Source organism: Vipera ursinii, assembly GCF_947247035.1.
Source record: "Vipera ursinii genome assembly, chromosome: Z".
In the NCBI taxonomy this organism is placed as follows: Eukaryota; Metazoa; Chordata; class Lepidosauria; order Squamata; family Viperidae; genus Vipera; species Vipera ursinii.
In genome coordinates, this window is record NC_139517.1 from 96,657,427 (window position 1) to 96,685,416 (window position 27,990).

Genomic DNA, 27,990 nt, shown 5'->3' on the forward strand with positions numbered 1-27,990 from the left:
TCATGCTCCACTGGTGTATTAAATGTTGCTGCACTTTGTAGGAGTTTATCTATGATAAACCCAACAGCTGGCTGCTTGCTTCATAGTGACCTTCTCAAAATGTTTTAGTACATGTCACACAAGTACTGTAGTATTACAGATTTAAACTGCCATTTCAGAATGATTGGCACACAAGTGTCTCATTTCCTCAACCACCTATGTGTGAACTCCATCCTGAATCTTTATTAAAATACACAGAAGTCAGTCAAGTTCACAGCTGAGGCAGCTTCAGCTGCTTTTAATACTATTGCCTAAATGTTTTCCTGCTCATTTATTTAGCTGCACATGTTTAAGAACCTTGTAATTAAGACAAATTGGGTAATCAAAGAAGAATAATCTTTCATGTTACTTCCCCATCCATTTTGCTTAGAGCAAAGATGACAGATGTTGATGATTGGAAAGAAAAAAAGAAAGAAAGAAAATAAAGACAATACTCTTATTTTGATTATAGCAAAGCAGAAGATTTCATCCTATCTAAGCCATTCATAATATTAAAGAATACATTTTAAAAGATATGTCTTCAAAATTAACTATTTAATGGAATATCACTTAATATTAAAAAAAGAATTTTAAAACAAAGTTTAATAATCTGACAAATTTAAGCCAGAAAAAATTGTATAATTTGTACAACCACCCTTTGATATCGTAGGTTCAAGTAAATTATAAGTAGGCAACCTTGTGGCTCCCCATTATTTAATAATATGTGTACTCTGAGTACCCTTTTCAACTTTGAATAGGATGCTTTTACAACCTATTCAATGTTCAATAGTGCAGGAAAAAAGGAGATTTCTTTCCTTTTCCTTTCCACCTTCCTGAGATATTTTCCACTGCTTCTGATAAGAACCTGTACTTCATCACTACTTAATGGCTGTTGACAGATTGTTTTTTAAAAAGCAAAATGTTATTTTTTATTTTCCCTATATTGAAACCTTCATTTATATATCCAAAAGAAAGCCTTTCGCTTTCACATCCCATTCATATCAAATAAAATTTAGCTAACTCTTTATTATGGGTCATCAATCCAACATAACCACTCCATTTATTCACTCAAGTGAAATTCCTTCTATAGTCAGATTAAGTCCAATGAAGAGATATTGTCTTTATTATATTTTAATTTATAAATTAATATATTTTACATCATGGGAATTTGATTTCCTTCTCTATTAGCATACAAAAAAGGTACTTTACTTTCTGTCTGGATTCCAAATAGATAAGCAACAAAATCTTAACTTGTATCTGCCCTTCTAACTGAAAATAATATTTTATTCCACAATTCAGCAGGATGCTACCCCACCAACTTTCGACATGGATGCTGCTTATGGCAGATTTTGCATCATTTATTCCTTATTTAAAATGTGAGGGGTTTTTTTATATATAGTTCTGCAAACATAGGTTTTCTCTATAAAGCTACAATATCTGGGCTGCAAAAATCCAGGCAACCAGGGCTAGGTCTTAGCACCCCCAAAATGCTAGCTCTGTGCTACTGACACTTTTCTCCAAAGTCTCATTTCAACTTCAGACTTCCAAACACATATATATCACTGAGCTTCTTCCAGATAAAGCAATGGTGATATCAAAAATCAACTAGGTAAGTTCCTGAATATTTCAGTGCTTTCAGTTCATTTTAAAAAGATTGTTCACACCAAAAGAGCTTTAAATGGTTGTAAAGTAGTTTATAAAGTAGATTGGTTTTTTCATACTTATCTTCAAACATACTTCCATACTTTTTCAAAAGAAAAAATTGACAATTAATTAAGCTGCATAAGTCAAAATTGTAAAATTATTCTTTCAATCCCATCACTGAAATTGCAGCCTACTAACTGGTTTCTGGTGGCAACACCATTTTCAATGCAGTTCACCAAATTAAATATTCAAATTCAAAAAAGTCACTTTAAAACAACATCATGTAAATTCATGAATGACTTCGTATTTGAAACTCCTGATTCAATATATGTACGTGTCTTTGAATACAAACAGAGAAATGGAACTAAGTGTTATTTCATTGTTAGAAAATGTGGCTGAGTTTCAGACTGTTTCTTTATAGCAGCAGCAATAAAACTGATTAAGAATGAAAGCACCAGAATGGTATTTGGCAAGTTAATGCCCAGCCCAGCCAAATGTTCTTGCACCTTGAATAGATGGATGGCAATCTATAGCTCCTTCAACAGCTTTTAACACCAACATAGTGTTTTTATTTATTTTAAGGCTAAAAACAGTGAAAGACTGATCTGACGCTGAGCATCTTTCATTTCTGAGGCTTTTTTGTGATTTTTTTAAACAATGCTTTTATTAAACATTGTAGTTGAACAGATAAAAAACAAACTACAAAAAATAAAAGAAAAAAGTAGTAAGTTAAGGGAAAAAATAGTATAGAAAGAAAAATTAAAAAAAACAATATAGCAAAGAAAAAGAAAATAAATATTTAAAGAAGTGACTACTTTGTCACAAGTACAACAATTTGAACAATTTACCACCTTCTATTAAAATATAACAAACTATCTCTTTATTCCTTATTTCATCTCTTATCTAAAACTGATTTTTAAAATCTCATAATTCAGTCTTGGTCAGCAAAAGTCCCATTAAGAGGTACCAGAAATAACACCATAACTATTTTAACCTTGATGAAATAAACCCGCTTTATATTCTTTCCTTTTAATTTTAATAATTTTAATCTGCCTTCAAATAATGTCCTAAAATTTGTTTTCCCTTCATTTTTTCCTTTCTTCTCACAAAATCCTTCAGATTTCTTCTTAAATCCAATATAAAAAAGTTACCTAAGTCACTCTTTAGATTAGTCATTTTTATATTCCTTTTAATTATTAAGTATCAGCTGGTTCCATGTGTATGACTGGTATAACTTATTAAGTTACTATTTTACATTAACAAATACTTACAGCCCTGGACTGTAAGGCATTTACTCTGTCCTAATGAAATGGCAGAATATTAATGCAATGAAAAGACTAATCAATATTATTCTACATAATCAAATTTTAATATATGTTTCAAAATTGAGTTTTTAAAATATGCTTTTGTTTTTGTCTTTGTTCTGTTATTGTTTGTCTTATTTGTGTATTTTTTGCTTCTTTATATATACCAAATAAATTTATTTTAAAAAGCATAAAAAGCAAAGGATAATTTTCAGAGACCTACTTATATTTTATTGCAACTAACCTGCCAGCATCTGTCTCCTTAAAGATTCCATCTTGATTGGGACAAAGTTCACAGCTTGGGGAGACGCCGCATTTGCAAGCATCACAGAACCATGGTTCAGTGGAATTTTCTGAAGCAGAACTCATAATAGAATCACTTTCACCATCAACACCATAACAACCTGCAAATGAGGGAAATATACAGATATTAAAAGAAGATATTATCAAATGGTCAAGTACTAAATTTAAGAATCAGAAAAACAAGGAACAGGAGGACATGTTCATCAAAAGGGAAAAAAAGAATCTTAGACTGTATCTTTCAAGAGACCTGGTAATGTACCCAAAGTACAAATGTTTATTTAATTTGTCTATTTTACAATGGATTATGATTATATTGATTTTATACATAATAAAGGAAGCAATGTATATGTCAATACATATGTAATACATAAACAATATATATCAGAATGACAGGCTATCTCAAATAATTCAGATTTCTAGTGGGAAAAGCAATAGCAATAGTATTTAGACATATACTGCTTTCACAATGCTTTACAGTCCCCTCTAAGCAGTTTATAGTCAGCCTATTGTCCCCCAACAATCTGGGTCCTCATTTTACCGGTAAGATTTGAATTCCTGGAATGAGCAATGAGAGCCTGCAGTACTGCATTTTAACCACTGCGCCACCATGGCTCTACGGTTTTCACAAGAAAATAAAAAAGGACATTTTAAAAATATCTGCAGAAGCCCCTATACACTTTTAAGTTTTCTATAATTATGCTGATTCCAAGAAAAGTAAAAAACTTTTTTTAACTTGTATATTTGATTGTACTGTATAATTACCTATCAACAGAAAAAAAATCAGGATAAACAGTATTTTAAAGCAAGGACTGTTTCAAGCCATTATAAGAATGGTTAAATAACATATTAAGCACCACTAATGACAATGTAACAGTGAATAGAGAATCTTGAAGAAAAAGCAAAAAAAGTTTTATAAGAATAGGAATGAAGATGACTTTCAAATAATGCTTGCAACATAAATTAGTATTCAGGATATTTTCCAGTATGTAAATAACAATATTACAGTAAACAAGGAAGTATGTACAAATGCATAGTAACAATTCAATTGTAGACAAATGAATCATCTGCATCTCTAAGTCAAAATGTAATAAGTACCAAGTATTTTTCTTTAGACCTTTTGTGAAAAGGAAAATGATGCTGGTGGAAATGTTATGTTCCAATATCATAATTTAGCTTAGTGGATTTTTGTTTAAAGATAACCATAAAAATAATAGCCTTGGAATTTCACTTTTAAGAATGGAAATTAACAAAATAATATTTATAAAAAAGCACTTTAAAAACATTACATTTTTTTCTCTGAGCAATAATACCTTCTATTAATTAATTGCTAGTCAAACAATTTTTTTTCACATTCAGATCTAATAATAAAAAGCTTTATTATGAGCAAAACAAGAATCTATACATTGCAGAAACCATGCCTAGTCTATTGTATGAAGATACTTTTAATATAAGGCATGCTTTCCATCTTTCATACTTATTTTTCTATTATTACCTATCCATTTACTCCAACAATCATAAATTGTATACTGGAAAATAAACCAGCATCAGGAATCAGTATTATCAGGTATTGCCACATGCCTATTATGTAGCTGGGGCTATGAAAGGATGGAATGTGGGTTAATTATATTTCACATAAAGGAGAAACCAGGACTCTTAGACTATAACTTGGTTACCACTTTATCATCCCTATTTCTGCTCCTAATGAAATCTATCCTAATCTATTTAAATGAATAATATTTCAAGCATAGTTTATGATTTGAGATAAAATAATATTGAGATTGGATTGAATAGTTAAATCTTAATTTCAATTATATTCAGTGCAATTAAATAGGTATAAAATGTTTCTTCTCAACCAATCATTCTGATGGACTTTCAGGGCATTTTACGGTATCTTACCATTAGTTTCTGTAAGAATACATAATTGCAAATCAGAGCTCAACTGAAAAATTATACACTAGCCTACCTACTACCAACATTTAATACATATTTAATAACATTTAACTTCAACAAAACTGGTTGTTTTTCTGAAACAAAGGATTCTACTCATTTTTTTAAATTTCTATTCAAAACTCAAAACGTTGGGGTGGAAAGAAGCATACAGAATACAAGTATACTTGTTTAACAACAGTAATTGGACTGGCAATGCTATCACTAAGCAACATGGTTGTAACGTACAATGTTACATGACTACACCAACTTACGTTGGCATTAGCAGCAGTTCCAGTTACTGTTAAGTGTCATAGTCTTTAAGCACAGCATCACATGATCAGCATTTGTGCCTTCTCCATTGACTGTGTTTGTTGGAAGGCAGAATTGGAGGTTAGAAATGGTGATCACATGACCACAATTAAGAACAGGTTGCCAAGCACCAAAACTGTAATCATATGACTGCAGGGATGCTGTGAAGCACAAGGACCAGTCATGAAACATTTTATTCAGTCCAATTGCAAGTTGAATGGTTGCTGAATAAGTTCCTTTATTACACCAATATTACATCTGTATTACACACCAATCAATACAACCAATAAAAATTTGGAAATGCACGAATTTCTGATTAGTGCTTCATTTCTGTGTGTAAGCACAAAGAAGCAGGAAACAGTCAGTTAAAGAAATACCTGTAATCTGGATTTTTTAAAAAACAGCTCTTTTCAAACCTCAAGCTAATAGCCTTGTAATATTATAAACCTTTAGCAATATCATTTTAATAATACACTATTCATCAGGATATACATATCCATGAGTTCTGTTAATTACATTATCAGACAATTATTAAATCCATTCATTTAACCTACTCATAAACAAATTCACTCAATATTATTAAAAAAGTAATACTTTATTACTCAGAGTTAAGTTGAAAACATAATAGAATTACCTTCATGTACTGTTATTCCACAATTGTCACACTGAATTATTTCATCAGCATCTTCACTATTATCTCCAAGGCAAACACAACAAATCATAATATGGTCCATTTTCTGGGAGCTCCAATTCTGAGATTTTTCAAGAATCAGCGAGTCCTATCAATAAAAAATGTAAATACATTATTACATTAGAAAAGGTATTATGGGCACTCATACTTGATTTGTGTTTGCATTTAAATTATCTTTATATTCACACTGTAGTTGACCAATTTTATTATTCAATCCTTTTATATGGGAATGTAGAAAATAAGTGAATGATATGCAAATTACTGTTACATTGGTCCTAAACAACCCTTAGTCTTGTAATTCTAGTGCTCACCTTTCTCCATTAGACTAAGATAGAAGAATTAATATGCTTGACAATACATCCTATGCTGATAGGAGATTGTCTATTCTAAGTGATAGAGTGATTGGGCAAGGAGAGACTTTTTCAGATGCCCTAAAATTAATAAAGACAGCCAGTTTTCAGGAATGAATAAACAGGGAGAGCTAATAACGTGGTAACAGAATTTAAGGCATACTTCCTAATAAATGTACTTGTTAAACTTAACACTATGTACTCAACTAATTTAACAGTTTGAGGATAGAATAAAAATCTCTTTTTATGATGGCTTAAGAAACAGAAATGAAGATAAATATGCATGGCTCAGTAATTGTGGACTACAAAGTTTGCTAGATTTGTGTTCTGAACTGAAATTACCTGGTATTTTTCTGCAACAATGGCAAGTTTGTGGAGGTGTTCGCGAAAAATAAAAATAAAAAATAGAGCAGCAACTATCCACACTTCATCTCATAAGAAAGGATGAAAAGTATTAGATCAAATAAATGGGATGCTGCAAAAATTGCTGAGAAATGAAATTATTTTCCATAAGAAAGAATATTAAAATGAAACAAGCCCAACAAACAAGAGTAACAATTACTAATAAGACATAGAGATCATATTCTGTGCCACTGGAATTCAGCAATAGCTTTGAAACCCTCAGAGAGAAAAAAAAAGAGTTTTAGCCTTCATGGAAAGAAAAGAGGCACTGCTGAACAGAAGCCACAAAGTGGTTTCCTAAAGGTAGATATGCCCCTGCAAGAAAACTTAGAAAATAATCATGTTACTAGTCGACTCGTTATTATGAACAGAAATAAAGATGTGATAACCAAAGTGATTGATTCATTAAATGTATTGTTTGTCAGGAATATAGATTATAAATGTGAAAAGAAAAATTCCAAGATGTATCATGTCCACTGACAATTAACCCTTTTTGTTGGTCCACACAATTTAGTGACTCACATGATACTTTCTTCCATTGTTATTATTATGTTAGAAGAACAGGAAAAGAAAAACAAGTACTACAAAGATTCTGGCTTGCAAGTGATGCAGACAAGTGAGATGTGGGTTTCTGTGATTTGGAGTGAGTTATGTATCATTAAATGGCACAAGATGGGTTGCAATTCCCAAGACTGGCAAACTGTGTTCACTGGAGGGTTTGATCAGAAGAGCTTTAAACTGAATCTGTGGTGTGTGTGTGTTATTTATCTAGGAAATCCCAGGAGACTGGACATCATCCATATCTCTGAAGGATGCTACTCCAGAGGACAGGGGCTATGACAAAAAAAGGCACGCTTTCTCCATTCCACAAGATGACAAAAATTCATTTTATATAGATACCTTCATTCAATCTTGGGCACTACAGGATAAGGTGGGAATACTTAACTAGATCTAAGTAACTTGACTTGATCAATAAATAATACTGACTCATAAATTTTATGTTCTTCATTACCTATACTCTAATGCCAGCAAAGAGAAACTTCAGTTCTTAGTATAGAAGGACAAATATGTTTGCTAGATCTAATAGGAATTTGGTTGGATGATAAAGAAATTGAAAACAGGAGAAAAAGAGAGAATGTCAGTGCACGTTAAAAATGATCATAACAAAGCTAAACAAATTTGGCAATGCATTAAGTGGTATCTCAGTTAAAATAAGTAGGTAAAAAATAAAAACAATGTAATTATTGGTTTTATTACTATTTCTTCTACCATATGGGGCTGTTTTTACAAAAATAAAGAACAGAACTTAAACATAGCCATGACAGTAAGTATAATTAACTCGACATAACCCCTTCATATTTCCAAGAAACCTTCTTGCTGACAACACTCTCTTAAAGGTGGTAGAAGGCACAATAAATTAAGCAAACTCTGACTTTATATTAACCAATAGAAAATATTTAGTTAGAACATTGGGGGAAAGTGACAATAAAGTCCTGGAATATTTTATTTTAATAAAATTAATGCTGAATGTAGTTTAAAAGCATTAGGAAATCTGCAGAGCAGTGATAGAATTGTGTGGCAAGAAAAAAACTAACAGGAAAGAAATTCAATATGAGTACAAGTTCTTTAAAAAAAAATACAATTGCAAGCAATTTCAATGAAGACAAAGACAAAAGAATCCAAAGTTATTGCACTAAAAACTTAGTGAAGATCTGACAATAAAATAAAGGCTGTATAAAGGACCTGGAAAATAAGAGAGATGATAAATAAAAATATATGTACAGATATCCCAGAACAGAAGAAATGTCAGAAAGACTAAGGTCAAAAAGGAGAGGAGATTACAATAAATGCTCACAACATTTAAGGTTTTTTCCCCCCAAACGATTCAAAATAAAAAAGAATGTAGATAGCAAGATGCTAACAGGAAACACTGAAAAAACACAGCACCTAATTCTTCTTTTGGCGCAGTTTGAAAAGACCATATGTGTTCCACCATATGTGTTCTGTGAAAAACAGACTTAAGGACCTGGGTTGAAGGTTGAGATTGACAGAAATAAGTTCAAAGAACAGTTATTTACTCTGAATGATTTTCAATTTCTTAAGCCAGATGAGCAGTATCGAGAGAACTGATTAAGAACTAAAATACTGAAAACTGTTTTAAGTCAGGAAATGTAACCCTCGGCTTTAAAAGGAAAATAGAGAGATTTAGGAAGATTACTTGCAAGGGATCTTAGAGCATGTCATTTCAAGTATATGTTAGAAAGCAGTTCCTGAAAATAAAACAATATGACAATGGCGTTAATTAAATAAAATGGTGATGGTTGTCTTTGGGTATAAGTTGTTGGGGGTTCCTTGAGTTTAGATTCCTGCATTGAGCACTATATTGAACTGAATGCCTCTTTCAACCCCATGACTCTATTAAATTCATTCTGGCACCTACAAAACCTTTCCTTTTACTATTTGTCATATATTCAACATAGAATCACTAACAGATCTACAGCAAATAATTCAACTTTCTCTTTAGTTGGGTATCAGAGTTGGATATAAAGTTATTTATGTACTTTTCTTTGCTTTTTTGTCAGGGTTTTTTTTAATTTTTCTGAAGTTTCATGTAAACAGAGCTAGGCATATAGCTATCTCTCAGCTCATATTACCCCAATGCACTTTACTACCATGGGCGAAGCAAAGAATGTGGAAAGAATTACTCTTAATTCTTAATTAAATGTATTGCAGTATGGCATTATGGAAAGTATTGTGATATTAAAGCAGTTATTAAAATTTAGAAGCATATAGAGTTGCACAGGGCTAAACGTTAAGTGTTTTATAGCAATAAAATGATTTCAAGAAATGTAGGCAGGATTCCAAGAACCACAGACAAAGATCTAACCTACAGGAACCTTTAGATTTTATTTTTTGTATTTTCCCCCCAAATAGAAGTCATATGGTAAACTACTTTTAAAACTTAGGGCATTATGAAATTTGCAATAACATAGAAAAACCAATTGTCCAAAGAAAAAAAGACATAAAATCCTCTACTTATGCACAAGTTTTAAGAATACTTAACTACTATTTAAATTCCAATTAATAAATCATAGAGAGACATGAACTTACCTAAGAGTAGATTCTCATTAATCACATTAAAGACATCAATTATAACTGTGATTAACTCAGGTTCTACCACAATATTATTTGTATCTTTAAGGTAGTTTTTAATATTTTCACAACAATTCTACAATTTGTACTAGTAATATTCTTCTCTAATATTCATTAATATCATCCTAGGTTGATCGACTTTCTCACTAATATCAGTAAAAGGTCATTGTTATAACTGTGTCATATTCAGCTGGAAAATATCATTGTTATTAGCACAATGAGCAAAATTACAGGCACTGGGCAAATATAATTAATTTTAAAATTGTAGTAAATCCAGCTTTGAAACACATGGTTTCTTGAAAATTTTAACCAAATAAGTCACTGTACATACATTTACAGTGGTGGAGGAGTGGGCTAATGCCCACTAATGCAAACGCTGCCTGCAATTAGTGCAGGTTCGAGTCCCACCAGGCTTAAGGTTGACTCAGCTTTCCATCCTTCCGAGGTAGGTAAAATGAGGACGCAGATTGTTGGGGGCAATAAGCTGACTTTGTAATAATGCCGCTTGGGAGGGGGCGAAAGCCCTAATAAGCAGGCATATACATAGAATGAAGGCTACTGCTAAGCACATTGGTTTGTGCTTTAGATTGTAAGCCGCCCTGAGTCTTCGGAGAAGGGTGGGATATAAATGGGATTAAAAAAAACAAACTTTGCATTACTGAGTGATGAACCACAGAAGTTTTAATTAAACTCTCCTTTTAGGCATCTCGCCTGTTCACTTTTATTTCATGGTTGAAATTAGGAGTTATGGAAAAAAATGCTATCAAAGTATTTCTTGCTATGGTTCTTTTTTCTTCATGAAGGATGCACTCTAAACGTCATGTAAGTCACAACAATAGAAAAACATAGTCTGCTTAAAATACTACTACACAAACATTAGCTGTTGTCATGTTTTAATTGAACAAAAGATGGAAACATTCATAGTGCAGGGTGGAAAAAGTATGTGAACCTTTGGACTTAATAACTTGTTGACCCTCCTTTGGCAGCAATAACCTCAACCAAACGTTTCCTGTAGTTGCAGATCAGACCTGCACAACGATCTGGAGTAATTTTGGACCACTCCTCTTCACAAAACTGTTTCAGTGTACCAATATTCTTGGGATGTCTGGTGTGAATCGCTCTCTTAAGGTCATGCCACAGCATTTCAATCGGGTTGAGGTCAGGACTCTGACTGGGCCACTCCAGAAGGCGTATTCTGTTCTGTTGAAGCCATTGTTTTGTTGAATTACTTGTATGCTTTGGGTCATTGTCCTGTTGCATCACCCATCCTCTGCGGAGCTTCAGTTGGCGGACAGATGGTCGTACGTTTTCCTGCAAAATGTCCTGATAAACTCTGGAATTCATTTTCCCATCAATGACAACAATCCGTCCAGGCCCTGAGGCAGCAAAGCAGCCCCAAACCATGATGCTCCCTCTGCCATGTTTTACAGTGGGGATGAGGTTTTGATGTTGGTGTGCTGTGCCTTTTTTTCTCCACACATAGTGTTGTTTGTTTTCCCCAAACAACTCAATTTTGGTTTCATCTGTCCACAGTATATTTTGCCAGTAGTGCTGTGGAACATCCAGGTGCTCTTTTGCAAACTTCAAACGTGCTGCAATATTTTTTTTGGACAACAATGGCTTCCTCCGTGGGGTCCTCCCATGTACTCCATTCTTGTTTAATGTTTTCCTTATTGTAGATGTGTCAACAAAAATGTTAGCATGTGCCAGAGATTTCTGTAGGTCTTTAGCTGACACTCTAGGATTCTTCTTTACCGCATTACGCATTATGCGCTGTGCTCTTGCAGTCATTTTTACAGGACGACCACGCCTAGGGAGAGTAGCAACAGTGCTAAACAGTCTGTCTTACCGTGGACACATGAACATCAAGGCTTTTGGAGATACTTTTATAACCCTTTCCAGCTTCATGCAAGTCAACAATTCTTGATCATAGGTCTTCTGAGAGCTTTTTTCTGCGAGGCATGGTTCACATCAGACAGTGCTTCTTGAGACCAGTAAACCCAAAACAGGTGTGTGATTTTAAAGGGCAGTATGGCTGTCAGCAACACATCCAATATCATCACACTGATTGGAGTCAAGGTTGGCTCACTCCTGGCTCCAATTAGCTCTTGGGGAAGTCATTAGGCTAGGGGTTCACATACTTTTTCCATCCTGCACTGTGAATGTTTCCATCTTATCTTCAATTAAAACATGACAACAGCTAATGTTTGTGTAGTATTATTTTAAGCAGACTGTGTTTTTCTATTGTTGTGATTTACATGATGTTTAGAGCGCATTTTATGGCCAATTCATGCAAAACTCCACATAATCCCAAAGGGTTCACATACTTTTTCTTGCAACTGTAAACAAGAAGACCACAGCAAAATAAAACACAATAGGGAGCAAACAGTTTCTTAAAAATGATCCTATATATGAATATAAAGAAGAAAACCGACACAGCCAAATTGAACACAATAGAGAATAAAAAGCTTCCATAAACAATGATCCCATATATATTCATCTAAAGACTGATGGAAACATGTCACTTTTTCAAAAAAAAAGAACAACCAAGAGTTAAGCCCCTATCTACCCTAACTCATTCCAATGAAGCCCCTCTAGAACTGAACAATAGCTTTCATAGCCTCCCCCTGGAAGAAAATACACAGACACCGACAAAAGAGCATTCATCAATAGTTTCTAAAAAAAAGAGGCACAACCCAGCATTCCTGCAACAGGAAGAAAAGTATTCCAGACTTCCCTAAGAAAAAAGAGGAGAATGTTGTTAACAAAAGATCCAATTCTTACGGAAACTATAATCTGCAGACCAGGCAGTCAATGTATAATTGTCTCCCTGGAGCAAAAATGAAAAATGTTGAGTACTAAAATAATCAATCCCAAGGATTACTACACCTTTCTTCTCCTACATGTGGGGACCAATGACAGAACAATGAATCTGAAAACAATGACAAGAGATTACCAATAGCTAGAGAAGAAAGTTAAAGAATTAGCACAAATGGTGTTTTCATCTGAACTTACAACTAAAGGCCAGTGTCTAACGAAGGAGAAAAGGATTTTAGAAATGAACCACTGGCTTAAAACTGGTATCATCAACAGAGCAGCTTCCTAGACCATGGCCTGCATTATCTATATGAAGGGCTATTAGAAGACATGGACTGGACCTCACAAAAACTGGAAAGAATCTATTTGGAAAACAACTGGCTCATCTTATCAAAAGAACTTTAAACTAAATTTGAGGGGGGAGGGGACCAACCTTCACACTCTTTAGAACGTAATTTCAAGAAAAAAAATGCACTCAATAACCAATCATATGAGAAGGTAGGGAGTAAACAGAAAGAAGAAAGAAAAAAAACATAATGAAGTAGAAAGGGATGGGAAGGATGGAAATTCCAGTTACAAAGTAAGAGATATAAGAAACATACCCAAGACTCATAAATGACTCAAATGCCTATACACTAATGCTCAAAGTTTAGGGAACAAACAGGGTGAACCTAAAATATTAATACCTGAAGATAGACATGATATAATTGCCATTACTTAAATTTGGTGGAATGAAACTCATGACTGGAATGTACCGATGGAAGGATACAAACTATTCAAAATAAACAGACCTAACAAAACAGGTGGTAGAGTTGCATTATATATAAAAAATTATTACATCTCTACAAAAATGCACAACCAAGGATGAAAACCTCCTGGAATCCATATGGGTCAATATAAAAAGAAAAAAGAATGACATTGCTATAGGAGTACAGTATAGGCCACTCAACCAAGCAGTAGAAATAGATGAACTGTTTGCTAATCAATCAACAAATATATGTAAGAAACATACCACAGTAGTAATGGGGGACTTTTAACTATTCTGATATCAACTGAGAGACAACTTTTCAGCAAGTGGCAGATTAAACAGATTCCTAACCTAAGTTTAGCTGACAAAAGGTAGAGGAGACAACTAGAGGAAAAACTAAACTGGACTTAATGATAAAGAAAAAGTGATAGAGGGGGTTGAAGTCTCCAAAACCTTGGGCAAGAGTGAACACACCATATTGGAATTCAATATAATGCAAACAGAAGCAACAGAATATAATCCAACCAGTATCTGAAACTTTAAAAGTGCTGATTTTAACAAACACAGGAGAGCTTAAAAAAATTCTATGGATGAAAATCCTAAAAGGGAAAACAGCTCAAGAAGCATGGGAAACTATGAAAAATATGATTATTAAAGCCCAGTCCAGCAAAATACCACTGAAAAAGAAAACAAAAAATCCAAGAAGAAACCAGCATGGTTGCCCAAAGATCACTCTGATAAACTAAAAGACAAAAAGCTAAATACAAAAAATGGAAAGAGAAAAACATAATTAAGGCAGAATATCAGCAGATAGCCTAAAATTGCAAAGATGAAGTCAGGAAAGCAAAGGCTCAGGATGAACAAAGACTTGCAACAAAATTCAAAGATAATTTTTAAAAAAGTTTCAACATATAAATAACAAGAAATAAATCAAGGAAAGAGACCACTCAAAAGAGAAGATGGCATGGAAGTAACAGGCAGTAGGGAGAAAGCAGAGCTACTTAACTCATTTTTTGCATCAGTCTTCATGCAAAAAGCAAGTATAGCCGAACCTACCAAAAAAAAAACTATAAAAGACAGACTAGAAATAAAAGTTAAAATAAGCAAGAAAGTAGTAAGAGAACACCTGTTTGATCTTGATGAATACAAATCACTGAGACTTGACGGATTGCATCTTAAAGTTCTGAAAAAGCTGACAGATGTTATCTCAGAATCATTGTACCAAATCTTTCAAAATTCCTGGAGCACTGGGGAACTATCAAAGGATTGGAAAAAAGCTGATGTGGTTCCCATTTAAAAAAAAGGGGGGGGGAACAGACCCAAGAAACTACAGATCAATCAGGCTAACATCAACACCTGAGAAGATACTGGAAAAGATAATTAAAAAACTGAGGCACTGAGACAGGAAAAACCAAAGATACAAGTACAGGTTAGGTGAAACCGGGTTCAAAAACAGTAACTGAGAGGGACCTTGGAGTCCTAGTGGACGATCAGTTAAATATGAGCCAGCAATGTGTGTCACAGAAGCCAAAAAAGCTTATACAATCATTGGTTGTATAAACAGAGGCATAGAATCAAAATCACGTGAAGTAGTACTACTATTTTATAAATTCTTAGTAAAACCACACCTGTAATAATGCATCCAGTTTTGGTCAACACATTACAAAAAAGATGTTGAGATTTTAGAAAAAGTCCAAAGAAAAAGTCCAAAGAAGAGCAACTAAGATGATTAAAGGCCTGGAGACTAAAACATATGAATCATGTGCCACAGGAATTGGCTGTGACTATTCCGGCATGGGTCCGGAATACCTTGGGGAGCACCTGCGGCCGGCGTCAACTTCCCTCCGCCCAGTACGCTCCCACAGAGAGGGCCTCCTCAGGGTGCCACTGATCAAAGAATGTCGACTGGTGGCCCCCAGGGGGAGGGCGTTCTCTGTGGGCGCGCCAGACTTATGGAACCATCTTCCAGTCGAGCTCCGGATGGCGCCTGACCTTCGCTCCTTCCGGCGCGACCTTAAAACCTACCTTTTTGAATGAGCTGGCCTGGCCTGATGGGATGGGGTTGGGTTTTATTAATTTGTTTTTAACATATTTTAATGTGTAATGTGTTTTAACTTATTCATGGGCACTTTGTTTAAGCGTTTTTAATTTTTGTATCTTGTTTTTTAATATGTATTGTCCTGTTCCCCACCCTGAGTCCTTCGGGAGAAGGGCGGTATACAAATAAAATTAATAAATAAATAATAAATAATAAATAATAAATAGAAAAAAGGAGTAGGGGGTGACAGGATAGCAGTATTCCAGTATTTGAGGGGCTACCACAAAGAAGAAGGTATAAACTTATTTTCCAAAGCACCAGAATGTAAGACAAGAAACAATGGATAGAAATTAATAAAGGAGAGAAGCAACCTAGAATTAAGGAGAAACTTCCTAACATTGTGGACAATTAATCAGTGGAACAGCTTGTCTTCAGAAGTTGTAGGGATACAGTCTCCTGCTTGAGCAGGGGGGTTGGACTAGAAAACCTCCAAGGTCCCTTCCAGCTCTATTCTGACTGATACCTTAAAACATGGCAAAAACTGATCTATCATATAGATAGAACTCCCATGTATTTACAAAGTCCATGTAGAACTCCCACTTATTTACAAAACTCTAATGTAAATTATTTCAGAATACATGAACTAATTTTATTTTTATTGTCTAACCAAAATGTTACGGTAATATCATCCAGAAAAATGTTAATTTCTAAGATGATGTGTTATATGGACATATATTTACAAAATGTGAAATCTTGTTTTTTTCCTTTAAAGCAATTGTTTTGACTTTTGTCATATACACTATGCAAATTAAAATTATAATTTCTACATTTCAAGTAAACCTTACAGAATTCAAAGTGACTTTTATGGTAATATAAAATTTTGTTGCAATAAATAAAGTCATTTCTAATGTGTCTATTTTAAACATATATACATTGTAGGCCTCAAAAGATTTGAGAAAGCAAGATCTCATTGATGTTCCAGGATTCCTATTTAATTCTATACAAATTATAGAACTGCACCTGAATCCCAGTGAATTTCTTAGAATGTGACAGTCAAGCTATGATAAAATACTCATCAGAAAACATAACAAATTAATATGGATATGTTATTAGGAGGACATTTATATAAAAATAGTGTAATAAGTAATGCTTAATTACTTTAAGTGACAGTTTAAAGTAGTTACTTTAAGTGACAACCCTGTCACAAAGTATAAAAGTTGCTAAAGATAGGTATGTTAGTATAAAGCATGGGCTTGCCATGTAGTAGATGCTTATTCATATCCTAACCAGACATAGACTACTGTACTAAACTTTGGTAAGCAAAGTCTAGATTACATAAATACAAGATTAATACATTCCTTGACCGAGATATCAAAATTATTAAATTTTTCAATATTTTTCATTTTCTTCATGTTTTAAGGGGCAAAGGAAGTAGATACATAATAAATGATCAAGGCTGAGAATTCAGAAAACCAGATTGAAATATTAACTATAATACAAGTTTCACTAAGAAATTTCAAACTACAGCAGTGATTACCATCAGCAAACAGAACATGGCATTTAGCAAAGTGATTCAGAGCAATTAATCTCTCTGGCCCTCAGTTTTTTTCATTCCTTAAAATAGAACACAGATGCAGCTTTTAGTCTGAAAAACTAATCTCCGTGTTTTTTTGTATGTGTCTGTGAGTTAGAGGGGGGGGAAAAGAGAGACAGAGAGAGAGAAGGAAAGAGAGAGGGGGTGGGGGGGAAGAGAAACTTGTGTACTCAGCCATCAAATCTTTGAAGATTTCATTGCAATAGCTTCTAGTAATGTAAAACTGTGAAAATGGCTCTTTGGTTCTTCAAAACAGCTTCCAAGATGATGGCAAGAAATGCTTTAATAAAAACTTCAAAGTCAGTTTTGCTGAGCATGGTTTTGCCTCATTTTACTTTTTGATATTGTAGGCATAATATTAATAAAAACTTTATAATATTCAGCATATTAATACTTGTAAAATGTATTAAGCAACTCTGAGAAGCTGTCCTAAAGGCAAAAAAATATATATAATCCTCCTATGAAAACTATAATGATAAAAGATCAAATAATTCAACAATGATAGAGTATCCATTATGTCACCTAGTCAGGTTATAAAGCACAAAAGCAATGTACTGGTATATGCAAACATAACTAAATGAAAGTGGTTGGTACAGATGTGACACATCTGAAAATAAATCCCACTTGCCCTAAGCAAGATCCTTTTAGCTGCAGGTAATTTCTAAGAGTTGCTTAAACAGGACTCATTTTCTACTTATTTATTTAGTAAATTTATATGGCCATTCATGTCATGTACATGATTGGGTGGATAACACTCTGCTCTCTTTTTTATTATCAGCAGATTATAATAATCTATAGAAAATCTGATGCTACACTGTTACACTAAAATAACAATTCTAAATAAGACTAGGGGATGTCCCATTATTTGCAAGCCAAGTTACGCAGGGCTGCCCTGTTAATTTATTTATGAACACAGCAGATATTGACAACTGTGCTATGACTTTAATATAGTATACATGTTTCCACGAGGTTTTAACAATATCTTATATTTAAAACTTTAAAAAGATTTATATGTTATCTAAAAGTTTAAAATCTTTCAAATGAGAATTTGGTACTTAATAATGTGCATTTATGGGATTAATACATGCACTTATGGGATTCAGTTATGGTTATATAAATTTAAAATTTCAGAAACAATGAAGAGTTTCTTTGGTAAAAAAAAATAAAACCAAGCCCAATCTCAAGAAATACAACTGAATCGTAACATTTCAAAAACCTGATGCACCTTACTAAAAAAATGTATCTAAGGTCATTAAAGATCAGAAAATATAAGAATATAAATGAAAGCTTGATATCAAGCCTCTTTTTTCTTGTGAAAGTTCCATGATTTTTTTTAAAATTACACAATACACTCTTCATGTTTCAAATACACAAGACAGACTTATGTTTCTATTGAAAGTAAGTCCCTAGGTCCTGGTATAATAAGGAATGTACTGATTTTTAGCACCAGTCATGCCTACAAAACTGTGCATGCTTACTTTTCATGGGCCTTTCATGCATTTGCTGTAAAAGGGTCAACAGGTTAACTTCTTACTAGAAATTAAATCTGAAATACACTTAAATCTGAATCGAGAATTCATACTGTAAAATCCAAAAATCTAAATCCAAAATTCTAATGGTATTTCAATAGAGCTGAAGCAAAAGTATCTTAAGGAGCACTCATCACAATTAAGAGCCTCTTAATACAATCGTTATTCAGTAACTATGCATAGCTTTAAAGCAGGGGTGTCAAACTGTCGGCCCGCAGGCCGGATGCGTCATCCGGAAGCCACGCCCACCCCATTGCCGGCAATGGCAAAATAATCGATACGCGTCGCGACATCACGTGATGTTGCAAGTTTGACATGTCTGCTTTAAAGAATAATTTCAAAGGAATCACACTGCAGAGTAGGTTCCATTTTTCATCAGAAGATAATATAAAGTTGGCTATTCTACCTCATTGCTCTTGCTTTGTGAAAGAGCCAGGCTATCATTTGTCAGCTCCTCCTCCTCAACACTATTTCTGCTAAGAGCTTTGGTTTTTTTCTTCTTGGATTCTCCATCGCTAGCAGCACTGCTATCTTCATCATCATTGCCTTCCTCTTCATTGTCATCCTCATCACTTCCACTCCCATCATCTTCATCATCCTCATTGTCAACATCACTTCCTTCTCTGCGTAAAGTGTTTTTCCCTTTCTTTTTCCCTGCAGTTGGGCGCCAATCATTGTCATCTTCACTATCATAATCATCTATATCATTTAGTTCTTCCATAGATACAAAATCTAAGAGAGGGCGATTTCTTCTCAGGTTCCACTTTTTTGGTTCATTTGTGTGTTCATCAACACCAGCATCTCCTTCATTGGGTTTCTCTCCCTCTTTTTCTTTCTCCTTTTTCTTTTTTGCCTTCTCATCTGCTTCTTTATCTTCCTCCTCCTCCTCCTCCTCTTCTTTTTTCTCAGTTTTAATAGTCTTTTTCTCTGTTAGTGGCAGTTCTTCTCCACCTGAATTTTTAAGTTTTTCCTCTGGTTTTTTTGCTTCTTCCTCTTCTTCTGCCAGCTCTTCCTCCAATATGTTTTCTTCTGATTCACTACAGGAACCTTCTCCGCTATCCTTTGATCCATCTTCACTGCCATGTCCACTGCCTTCAGAATCTGTTGAGCATATGAGAATTTAAAAAAGGAATTCCAAAATAAAATGTACCAAAAAAATGTTAAAGAAAGCTTGAGGCAATCTGCTTAGTCAAATAAATATTATTTTCTTAGTAGCCAGCTATTTTTATCTGGGTAATTTTTCCCCCTTGAAATATCATTTTATAATAAAAACATAAGAAGATTGTTTTTTTTTGGTAGAATATAAGTAGCTGTCTTTCTGTCCCATTTCATGACAAGCTGGAAACCACAAGTTTAGATATACAGCTCAGCACCCAACTTGTTTCACTTATGTCTGCTAGACTAACTAAATAAGTGATTTAAACAGATCAATAAACCATTTCACACAATAATTCTTTCTAAAATAATTACAATTCTTGAAACAATCATATCAAACTTTTTGTACATTGTCATTTAATTAAATAAAAATTGTAGTGTGTTTGCATTTAATTGTAAAAGAAATCTAATTTATTCAATATATACATTGAAGTTTATTTCCTATTTTCTGTAAAAGTGCTATCAGGACCTTTTTGGATGAAGAGAAAAAATAACATATAAAGCAAAACATTAGGATTTATTGGGGTATATTTAAGCCACTACTCTAGTCTTTGAAACTTTAGCTGGTTGTTTTAGAACAAACAACTATTTATCATGGTGTAACGTTTATATACAGAAAATAACTTATGAACAGGTGTCTTAGCTATGGCTACTTGGGAATTTTTTGTTGAAAAAAATAATACTTGTTACATTAATAAATAACTACATGTATATCTTTTTACGCAGATACACAGAATAGATAAAATTATAATGTTCTCAAAAGGTCTTATAAATGCAACAAAAATGCAACAGAGTCATATGAATGACTTCATTTTTCTAAAAACCAGAGCATAACAGTACTGAGTTAAACAGTTTTAGAAACATCACTTGAAAGACAGCATGGCACTACAAGAAGGCGGTCCCCATTTATGCTCCATATTTTTTATGAATACATTTGATTTTTTCTATACATCTGATTAAAAAAACCCTCTAGAATTTTTCCTCATTCTAGTATGCATATGCCATTATTCTTCGGAATAAAGCATTTTAGCTAATCAGTAAACAAAGCAGAATATGACTGTTGGATTCAATGAAATACTTGGATAATTATTAGTGTTGCATATTTAATTGGAATATCCCTAAATTAGAATTATATGAAACTTCATATACTCTACTGTTGATAACTATTGAAAAGTCTAGCAATATCTGGGAGAAAAATGAAGCTACATATCATTCTCAGCCAAGCAGAACTTCTAAAAGCTCCAAAAGTTCAAGGCAATATAGAGGACTCTTCTCCCTGATTTTCTAGCATGAAGCTAGGAAAGAGAAAGCCATCACAAGCACCAATTAACAAAAAAGGCAAACTGAGACAGGACAATTAGATAGGCAACCTGAATTCTGTTAGAAATAGTAAATGTCTTGTTTTCGTCTAATCTGAGTGTAAACTAAGGAGCTGAAACAATAACTTTAAATGTATAAATATATTTGCTAACATAATATTCTTGTCAAATATAGATGGAAAGTACATACATACACAAAAACATGTATGGGAGTATATGTCTATATGCATGCTCACAGATGTCTGCATTGCATACAGACACCTTAATGTATCACAATAGCTGAAAAAATCTTAGCAGGTAGCACCCTTGGTTAGTGTTTTGATGACAGTCCTCTAGGCAATATATCAGGGCTGTATTCCTGACTCCTGAAAGTTTTTTTTTTAAATTATTGTAGAAAATAGTGACAAAACTCTTTCATACAGTATGACTACCAAGGAAATAATACAATGTGTCCATATAATCAGAGCAAATGAATTCAGTTAAAAGGATATTTTATTATTAATAACACTGATAAAAAAATCAACTTATGGTAAGCTTTTTTTGCTAAAGTGAGTCCCTATTACTTATTTTATCATTGCAAAATGTTCTTGCTTTTGCAAATTTTAAAAAAAAAACTTGAAAATAATTTGGCAAGGAAAGGAATCTTACAAACCTAGTCTATGCGTTATAACATATATAATGTTAGTATGTTAAATGAAAAATTCAGTACTATTATTTATGAAATATAGTTATATATTAGTTCTCGAAAGATTTCAGTAATAAGTATAATTAAAATATGCAACTTTTTTGCATATTTACTGACTCAGTGATAAGTAATGTCTATAATATTCATATATTCTCTAGGATAAGTTAATTACTAATTATCATTAAAAATGTTTAATTATATGTATACAGATATGCTATATATGGAGTGGTACATGTTGTGGTTCTTGTGACCCATCCTCTCCTACTACATACAAAAAGTGAATTTGCAAGAGGTTCCCTCTCTTAACATATGCACAAAACTGAGTGAATTGATCTTTCAGTTTTCACTGTAGCAGTAAAAAAGGGGTTTCAATACTTTAAAGAAAATTTATTTCCATCTCTTTCAAAAGGAAAATGCCAATAGTTCAACTCATTTTAAAAACTTTGGAAGGAATCTTTAACTCATTTAACTTCTAATTGGTTTATACATTCTTATTTATTATGATATTTATTTGCTGTATCAGAAATTGTCTTTCTTCTTGAATTATCAATTACTGTAAATCCACTGTAATAAATACAATGAATTTATTATGGGTGAGAAAAAGCATGGCAATATCCTGGACTTCTTGGTTGAAGACCTTGTTGGTCTCCCAAGCCTGAGGATAGAATGATTGTGGTGTCTTCTTTATTTTATATTATTTTGGTATTTTGCTTTCCTGGTTAGTTGTATGTCGATTTCTGGTTGTAAGCTACCTGCAGATGTTTGGGACATGGGCAGCCTATTAAATAAATAAACAGCATCAAAATTATATTATTAATGTTAAAAAGATAATAGTGAACAGTGTTTCCTATATAAAAATGATAAGAAACAATTTTAATTCAGGGCAAATCTTTAATTTAGATTGCCTAATCCAGTCAAAATTGCATAAATTAGTCTGAAATACTGATATTTATTGTAATTAGTCTCATCTCAAGTAAAATATAACTCAAGGCTTCACATCATGAACTGCAAGGAAGACTGTTGCAATATTATACATTTCAGAATTTTAAAGAACTGAAAATGATGGATGAGTTTTAATATTCTTATGTATCAAAACTAGCAATCTTCAATAACCATTATCATTTCATATTAAAATGACAAGGCAAACTACCTTTGAGAAAAAATGCATTTCAATCATTTTATAAAAAATACATACTCAAATAAAAGCATTTAATCAACTAACGTAGGGGACTAGTAAAGTTTTTTAAAAACAAAACAAAACAAAAACAGAAGTGTAGGTTTTTTACCCTCTTTAACCTATTATTCCCATATATCTCTAACAACCATTTCTATAATTTCTAACCAGGACTTCCAAAATTATGAATTCTGAGAGTTGTAATCCAATGCATTTTGAGGTCACAAGGTTAGAAAAATCCTCATCTGGTTTCAAGAAATAAAATTAAAATATTGCATTATTTAGCCATTTATCTCACAAAAATGTTACAAACTAATTTAACAATGACTTGTACAAAGTCATGCAGCAAGTTTCAAGAATAAGAATTTGGGACTTCATAACTGTAGCAGATATATGAAAATATAACTGCCTTTTCAAACTTTGTGCTCTCCAGCTGAACCTTATCAGAGTAGCATGGACATTTTGGATTAAGAAAACTTCTGAACAGGAAACTTGCCATATGGTATTACTATAGTATAGGTATTTTTTACTGATGCACTGAAAAAGTAGATTTAAACAGGGCTTTTTTTCTCATAGAACGCTCAGAATGGAGTTCCGGCACCTTTTTGGGATGGAACCTTGTAGGGTAGGCAAGGCGGGTTGTATGACATGTGTGAGTTCCGGCACCTTTTTCTTTTACAAAAAAAGCACTGGATTTAAATATAAAGTTGTTACAGTGGTACAGTGTTTACTGCTGAAAATATAAAGGATGATTATGTATATCTTGTATGAAATCTAATATGGTTATATAATAAACTTCAAATGTATATTCAGATGGGTTTGTAGTGGCAATGCAACAAAAATAGATTTCTCCCAAGGCACTTTCTTTAAAAATAACTTATTATGTACAGATATCCAAATGTACAAAGAACTATTTAAGTAGTACCTAATCCATCTGCTTATTTAGTAAGACTTTCATGAAATTAATAATGCACTAAACAATTTGAATGTCACAGGCAGTGTTCCAATTCCTTTGTGTTTTTTCAAGTAATATTTATACTTTAGGCAACAACTTTTTGGGGGGAGGGTATCCCCACAATATCTGGGAGATTTGTTAGATAGTAAAATTGATTCAACAGTATATCTATAAAGCCTGATATTCCCTAATGTACTGCCATTATAACTCTCAGAATGCCCACTCAGATTATATTTGATAGAGACTTCCAAGGTCCAGTACCATGTTGACTGGAGTTGCTAACACTGGTCATAAATTCTGAGAGTCACAGTCACAATATATATAGAGAATGTCAACTTGGGGAAATCTGATGTAAAGTATAAACTAGATTCCATAACTCAAATATATGACAAATTTATATAAAGTAGACAGCCATTATTTAGCTTTGTTACAGCCCAGATGAACAAAAAGTGTGCTACCAAATGAATATTTTATAAATTTTCATTTATAAATGAAAATTTAATTATACTAGAGATAATTAATTTCAATTAATAATTTGAATATTAATTTCTAATGGTACTGATTGATCACTTTGAATGCATTCACCAAATTGTTTCAAATTAAAAAATAGAATTTATGTTAACATGAAAAAACATTATTTATCAAGGTATTTATCAGATTTAAAGTAGCCTAACGTTATATAGCATACTCTGATAAATTTTACAGTTATTATTATGTTACATATCAGAGATGAGGAAACTTTACCCCTATAAATGCCAAAGAACTAGAATACCCAGCATCCAAACTAACGTGCCCAATAAATGGGTATGTTGAAAATGTAATTCAACACTGCAAATCCCAGTCTCTTTGACCCTACTTACCTTGGTTATATTCCAACAACTGTTTACTAGTAATAATGACATGTAGCTTGCCATGTTAGCAGAAATAATAAATAGAACCTGTTAATGTGACATAATCATAGTGCCTTCTACCTATCTTACAACTTAAAAACATATAAGCTCATAGCATTAAACATAAACAAAATATCTACCTTAAATAGAATTAATCCAAATTTATATTCATTAATAGCTATATTTTATAAAATGACAAAGATTCTTAAGCTACCTGCATTTGTCACACTATAATGATTTTATAATTGCCCAATAATCAATAAAAGGCTTATTGTATTCAACATTATTTTGAACAAACTATTGTTCCATTGCCAGCTATAAAAATGATTAGAAACATTTCCTCGTATACATTTATATATAAAGTGCAGTGAATAATCCATAACTGATTCATAATGTATATCCAAATCTGTACTTACAAGATACATTAACCTGTGCAAAGCAAAACAATTATTATATAGGGATTCCAAATTTCATTTATCATGCTTAATTCAAATTTATTTTGATTAACATGGTTCTGCAGATGGAGCTCTATATATACTATTTGTTTTATATCACATTTTGAAACACGTAATACACAACTCTATGTGCCATTACTTCAAGGTGCACCCATGTGCCATACTTCATTTCTACATTCCCACCAGCACTTTGTCTTGCATTCTTGGTTTTTTTAAAGATTTAAACTAAAGTTTTTTTTAAAGTTCTGAAGTCTCTAGATAAAAATAGTCTAACATCAAATTATGTAAATCTTTTACTGAACTGCTAGAAGATATAATAGCAACTGACTAACATCAATTTAATCAATAAAAAAGACGGCTGAGAAAATAATGTTTTTTTTCATTATTACAGTATTATGCAGTAGGGAGCATGCTGGATAACAGCTTTCTTCCTGCACTATACAGGTAGTCTTCAACTTACAACAGTTCATTTAATGACCATTCAAAGTTACAACATCATTGAAAAAAGTGACTGATGACCATTTTTCACATTTACAACCATTGCAGCATCGTCATGGTCATGTGATCAAAATCCAGATGCCTAGCAACTGACTTATATTTATGACTACTGAAGTGTCCTGGGATCATGTGATCACCTTTTGTAACCTTCTGACAAGTAAAGTCAATGGGGGAAACGAGATTCACTTAGCAACTGTGTTAGTAACTTAACAACTGCAGTGATTCACTTAACAACTGTGGCAAGAAAGGTTGTAAAATGGAACAAAATTCACTTATCAAATGTTTCACTTAGCAACATAAATTTTGGACTCAATTATGGTTGTAAGTCGAGGACTACCTGTATACAAGATGAAGGAGGGAACCAATATTATGAAAGCTGTGTCGCTGAGAGGAGAAAATTACCCAGACTGCTCATGTCTTGAACATTTTAGGTATATTCTCTGACAGATTGAGAGTATGCAATAGTGGCTAATAGAGTGAGAGTAATCATGGAAACTGATTACTCACAAACACCAGACAGGCCCAAAAGGAAAAAAAAATGGGGAGGGGGGGGCAAAAGTCTAGAAAAGCACGTAAAAAGACTAGTGGCAAGAAAAATAGGGTTCCTACCCCTCATCTTTTAATAGACAAAGACAATGCCTCTCTCTTATGTCTCATTAACTGACTTGTCTCAATTCTTAAACTTTCATAAGTGTCAGAATGCTGCTTTCCTGTTTCAATGGTCATTCTCCTAGTACTCCATGATGGTTATTCTGTATTCATTCACTGTGGCCTATTTGGTTTGGTTCAGTATATTGTATAAACTCAATCGCTTTGGCTTGTAAATTGTACATATATGAACCAATAGTGCCATATCATTATTGAATGTACTGACTCAGTGCAATGTGTAAATTCAGCCAGTACTCAGCTATGATTTACTGAATAAACTGTAATTGGCTTGGTTGCCATTGTCCACAAAACCCAAACTAAGCAAGGCATATTATAGTTCAGTGCCATGTGTAAAACCACATTTCTAAAAGTAGTTGTTTTATGTGTTATCTAGACACTATTTTTTTTTCTCTAGGAATAGTTAAGGCATGTTAAAAATGACATTTTATTTTAGAAGAAAGAAAAATAAAGCAAATTGATGGGGTGAGAATCAATTTAAAACTATTTTAAAACATGAGAAGGAGAAGCATTGATTTACCTGAAGCATCTCCAACCTTAAAGTCACTGTCATCTGAACTGTCATAATCTAAAGCTTCCAGCAGGGAAGCTGCCAAAGGCTTCACCTGCCTCCTCTTCGAGCTACGATCCACTGCGAAAAAGAAGAAAGAGAAAGGGAGAGACGCACGGTTTTGTTGTTGTTTTGTGATCATTAGGGGTTATTTAAAAGGGAGGGGAGGGACAATAATCATAAAAAAAAAAACTTTCAGACGCATTAAAGCAATGCAATTTATGCTCTGGAAAGAGTGGGTGGTAGGAAAGAAAAGGCTGCGTCCCTTTGGGGACAGCGTGTCAGGGCGGAGGGTGCGGGGGAATCCCAATGAAAGTGCCCCCCATATGACGAGTTCACGGAAAAGGGATTCCCGCAAACCACAACCGGAGTTAATGGGGTGGAGGAGGAAAATGCCAAGCAGATGCGGGCATCAACGGCCGGAAAAAGGCTTTGCTGCCGGCTATGGAAAGGCTGCGCTTCGAGAGCACCGATGAGACGACGGCTCTCTCGGGCGAAGGGGAGCGAATAAGGAGTCGCTGCAGGGATGCTGCTGGACTTACTCACTGAATCCGAGCAGCTGCTCCCGGGGATACAGAAAACCGCCTGTACCCGGCAGGGAGCTTCGCTCCCTTCAGACCGCAACCGCGCTAGGGCTGAATGCGAGGCTGCGCGATCCCCTAGGCCAATTCCATAACTCAAGACAATAGGCGAAATCGTGCCCCGGATGCAGTACTCATCTCTCTAAACCCTGCTCAGGCGCTCGATACCAGCCGCTTCCGCTGGGTGCTTTCGTTGCGCGTGTGCCGAAGCTCTGCGCAGGCGCCCTGTGCAA

At 33.6% G+C, this 27,990-nt stretch overlaps 1 protein-coding gene across 8 annotated transcripts in view; it reads right to left on the minus strand.

Moving 5' to 3' along the window:
* PHF14 (PHD finger protein 14) overlaps positions 1 to 27,948 on the minus strand; it is a 155,275-nt gene extending 127,327 nt beyond the window's left edge. For 7 of the 8 annotated variants that reach the window (XR_014494244.1, XR_014494245.1, XR_014494246.1 and 4 more), the window contains exons 1-5: positions 27,719 to 27,948; positions 27,147 to 27,257; positions 19,236 to 19,930; positions 6,142 to 6,286; positions 3,211 to 3,370 (exon numbers count right to left, since the gene is read on the minus strand). Coding sequence is in view for 4 of the 8 variants with exons in the window: in XM_083377967.1 (XP_083234093.1) it covers positions 3,211 to 3,370; positions 6,142 to 6,286; positions 19,236 to 19,930; positions 27,147 to 27,257; position 27,719 (1,112 nt within the window). In the remaining 4 variants the exon portion in view is untranslated. The remainder of the gene's footprint in view (positions 1 to 3,210; positions 3,371 to 6,141; positions 6,287 to 19,235; positions 19,931 to 27,146; positions 27,258 to 27,718) is intronic. The other variant, XR_014494247.1, reaches the window with a different exon arrangement.
* Positions 27,949 to 27,990: the final 42 nt, after the last annotated feature.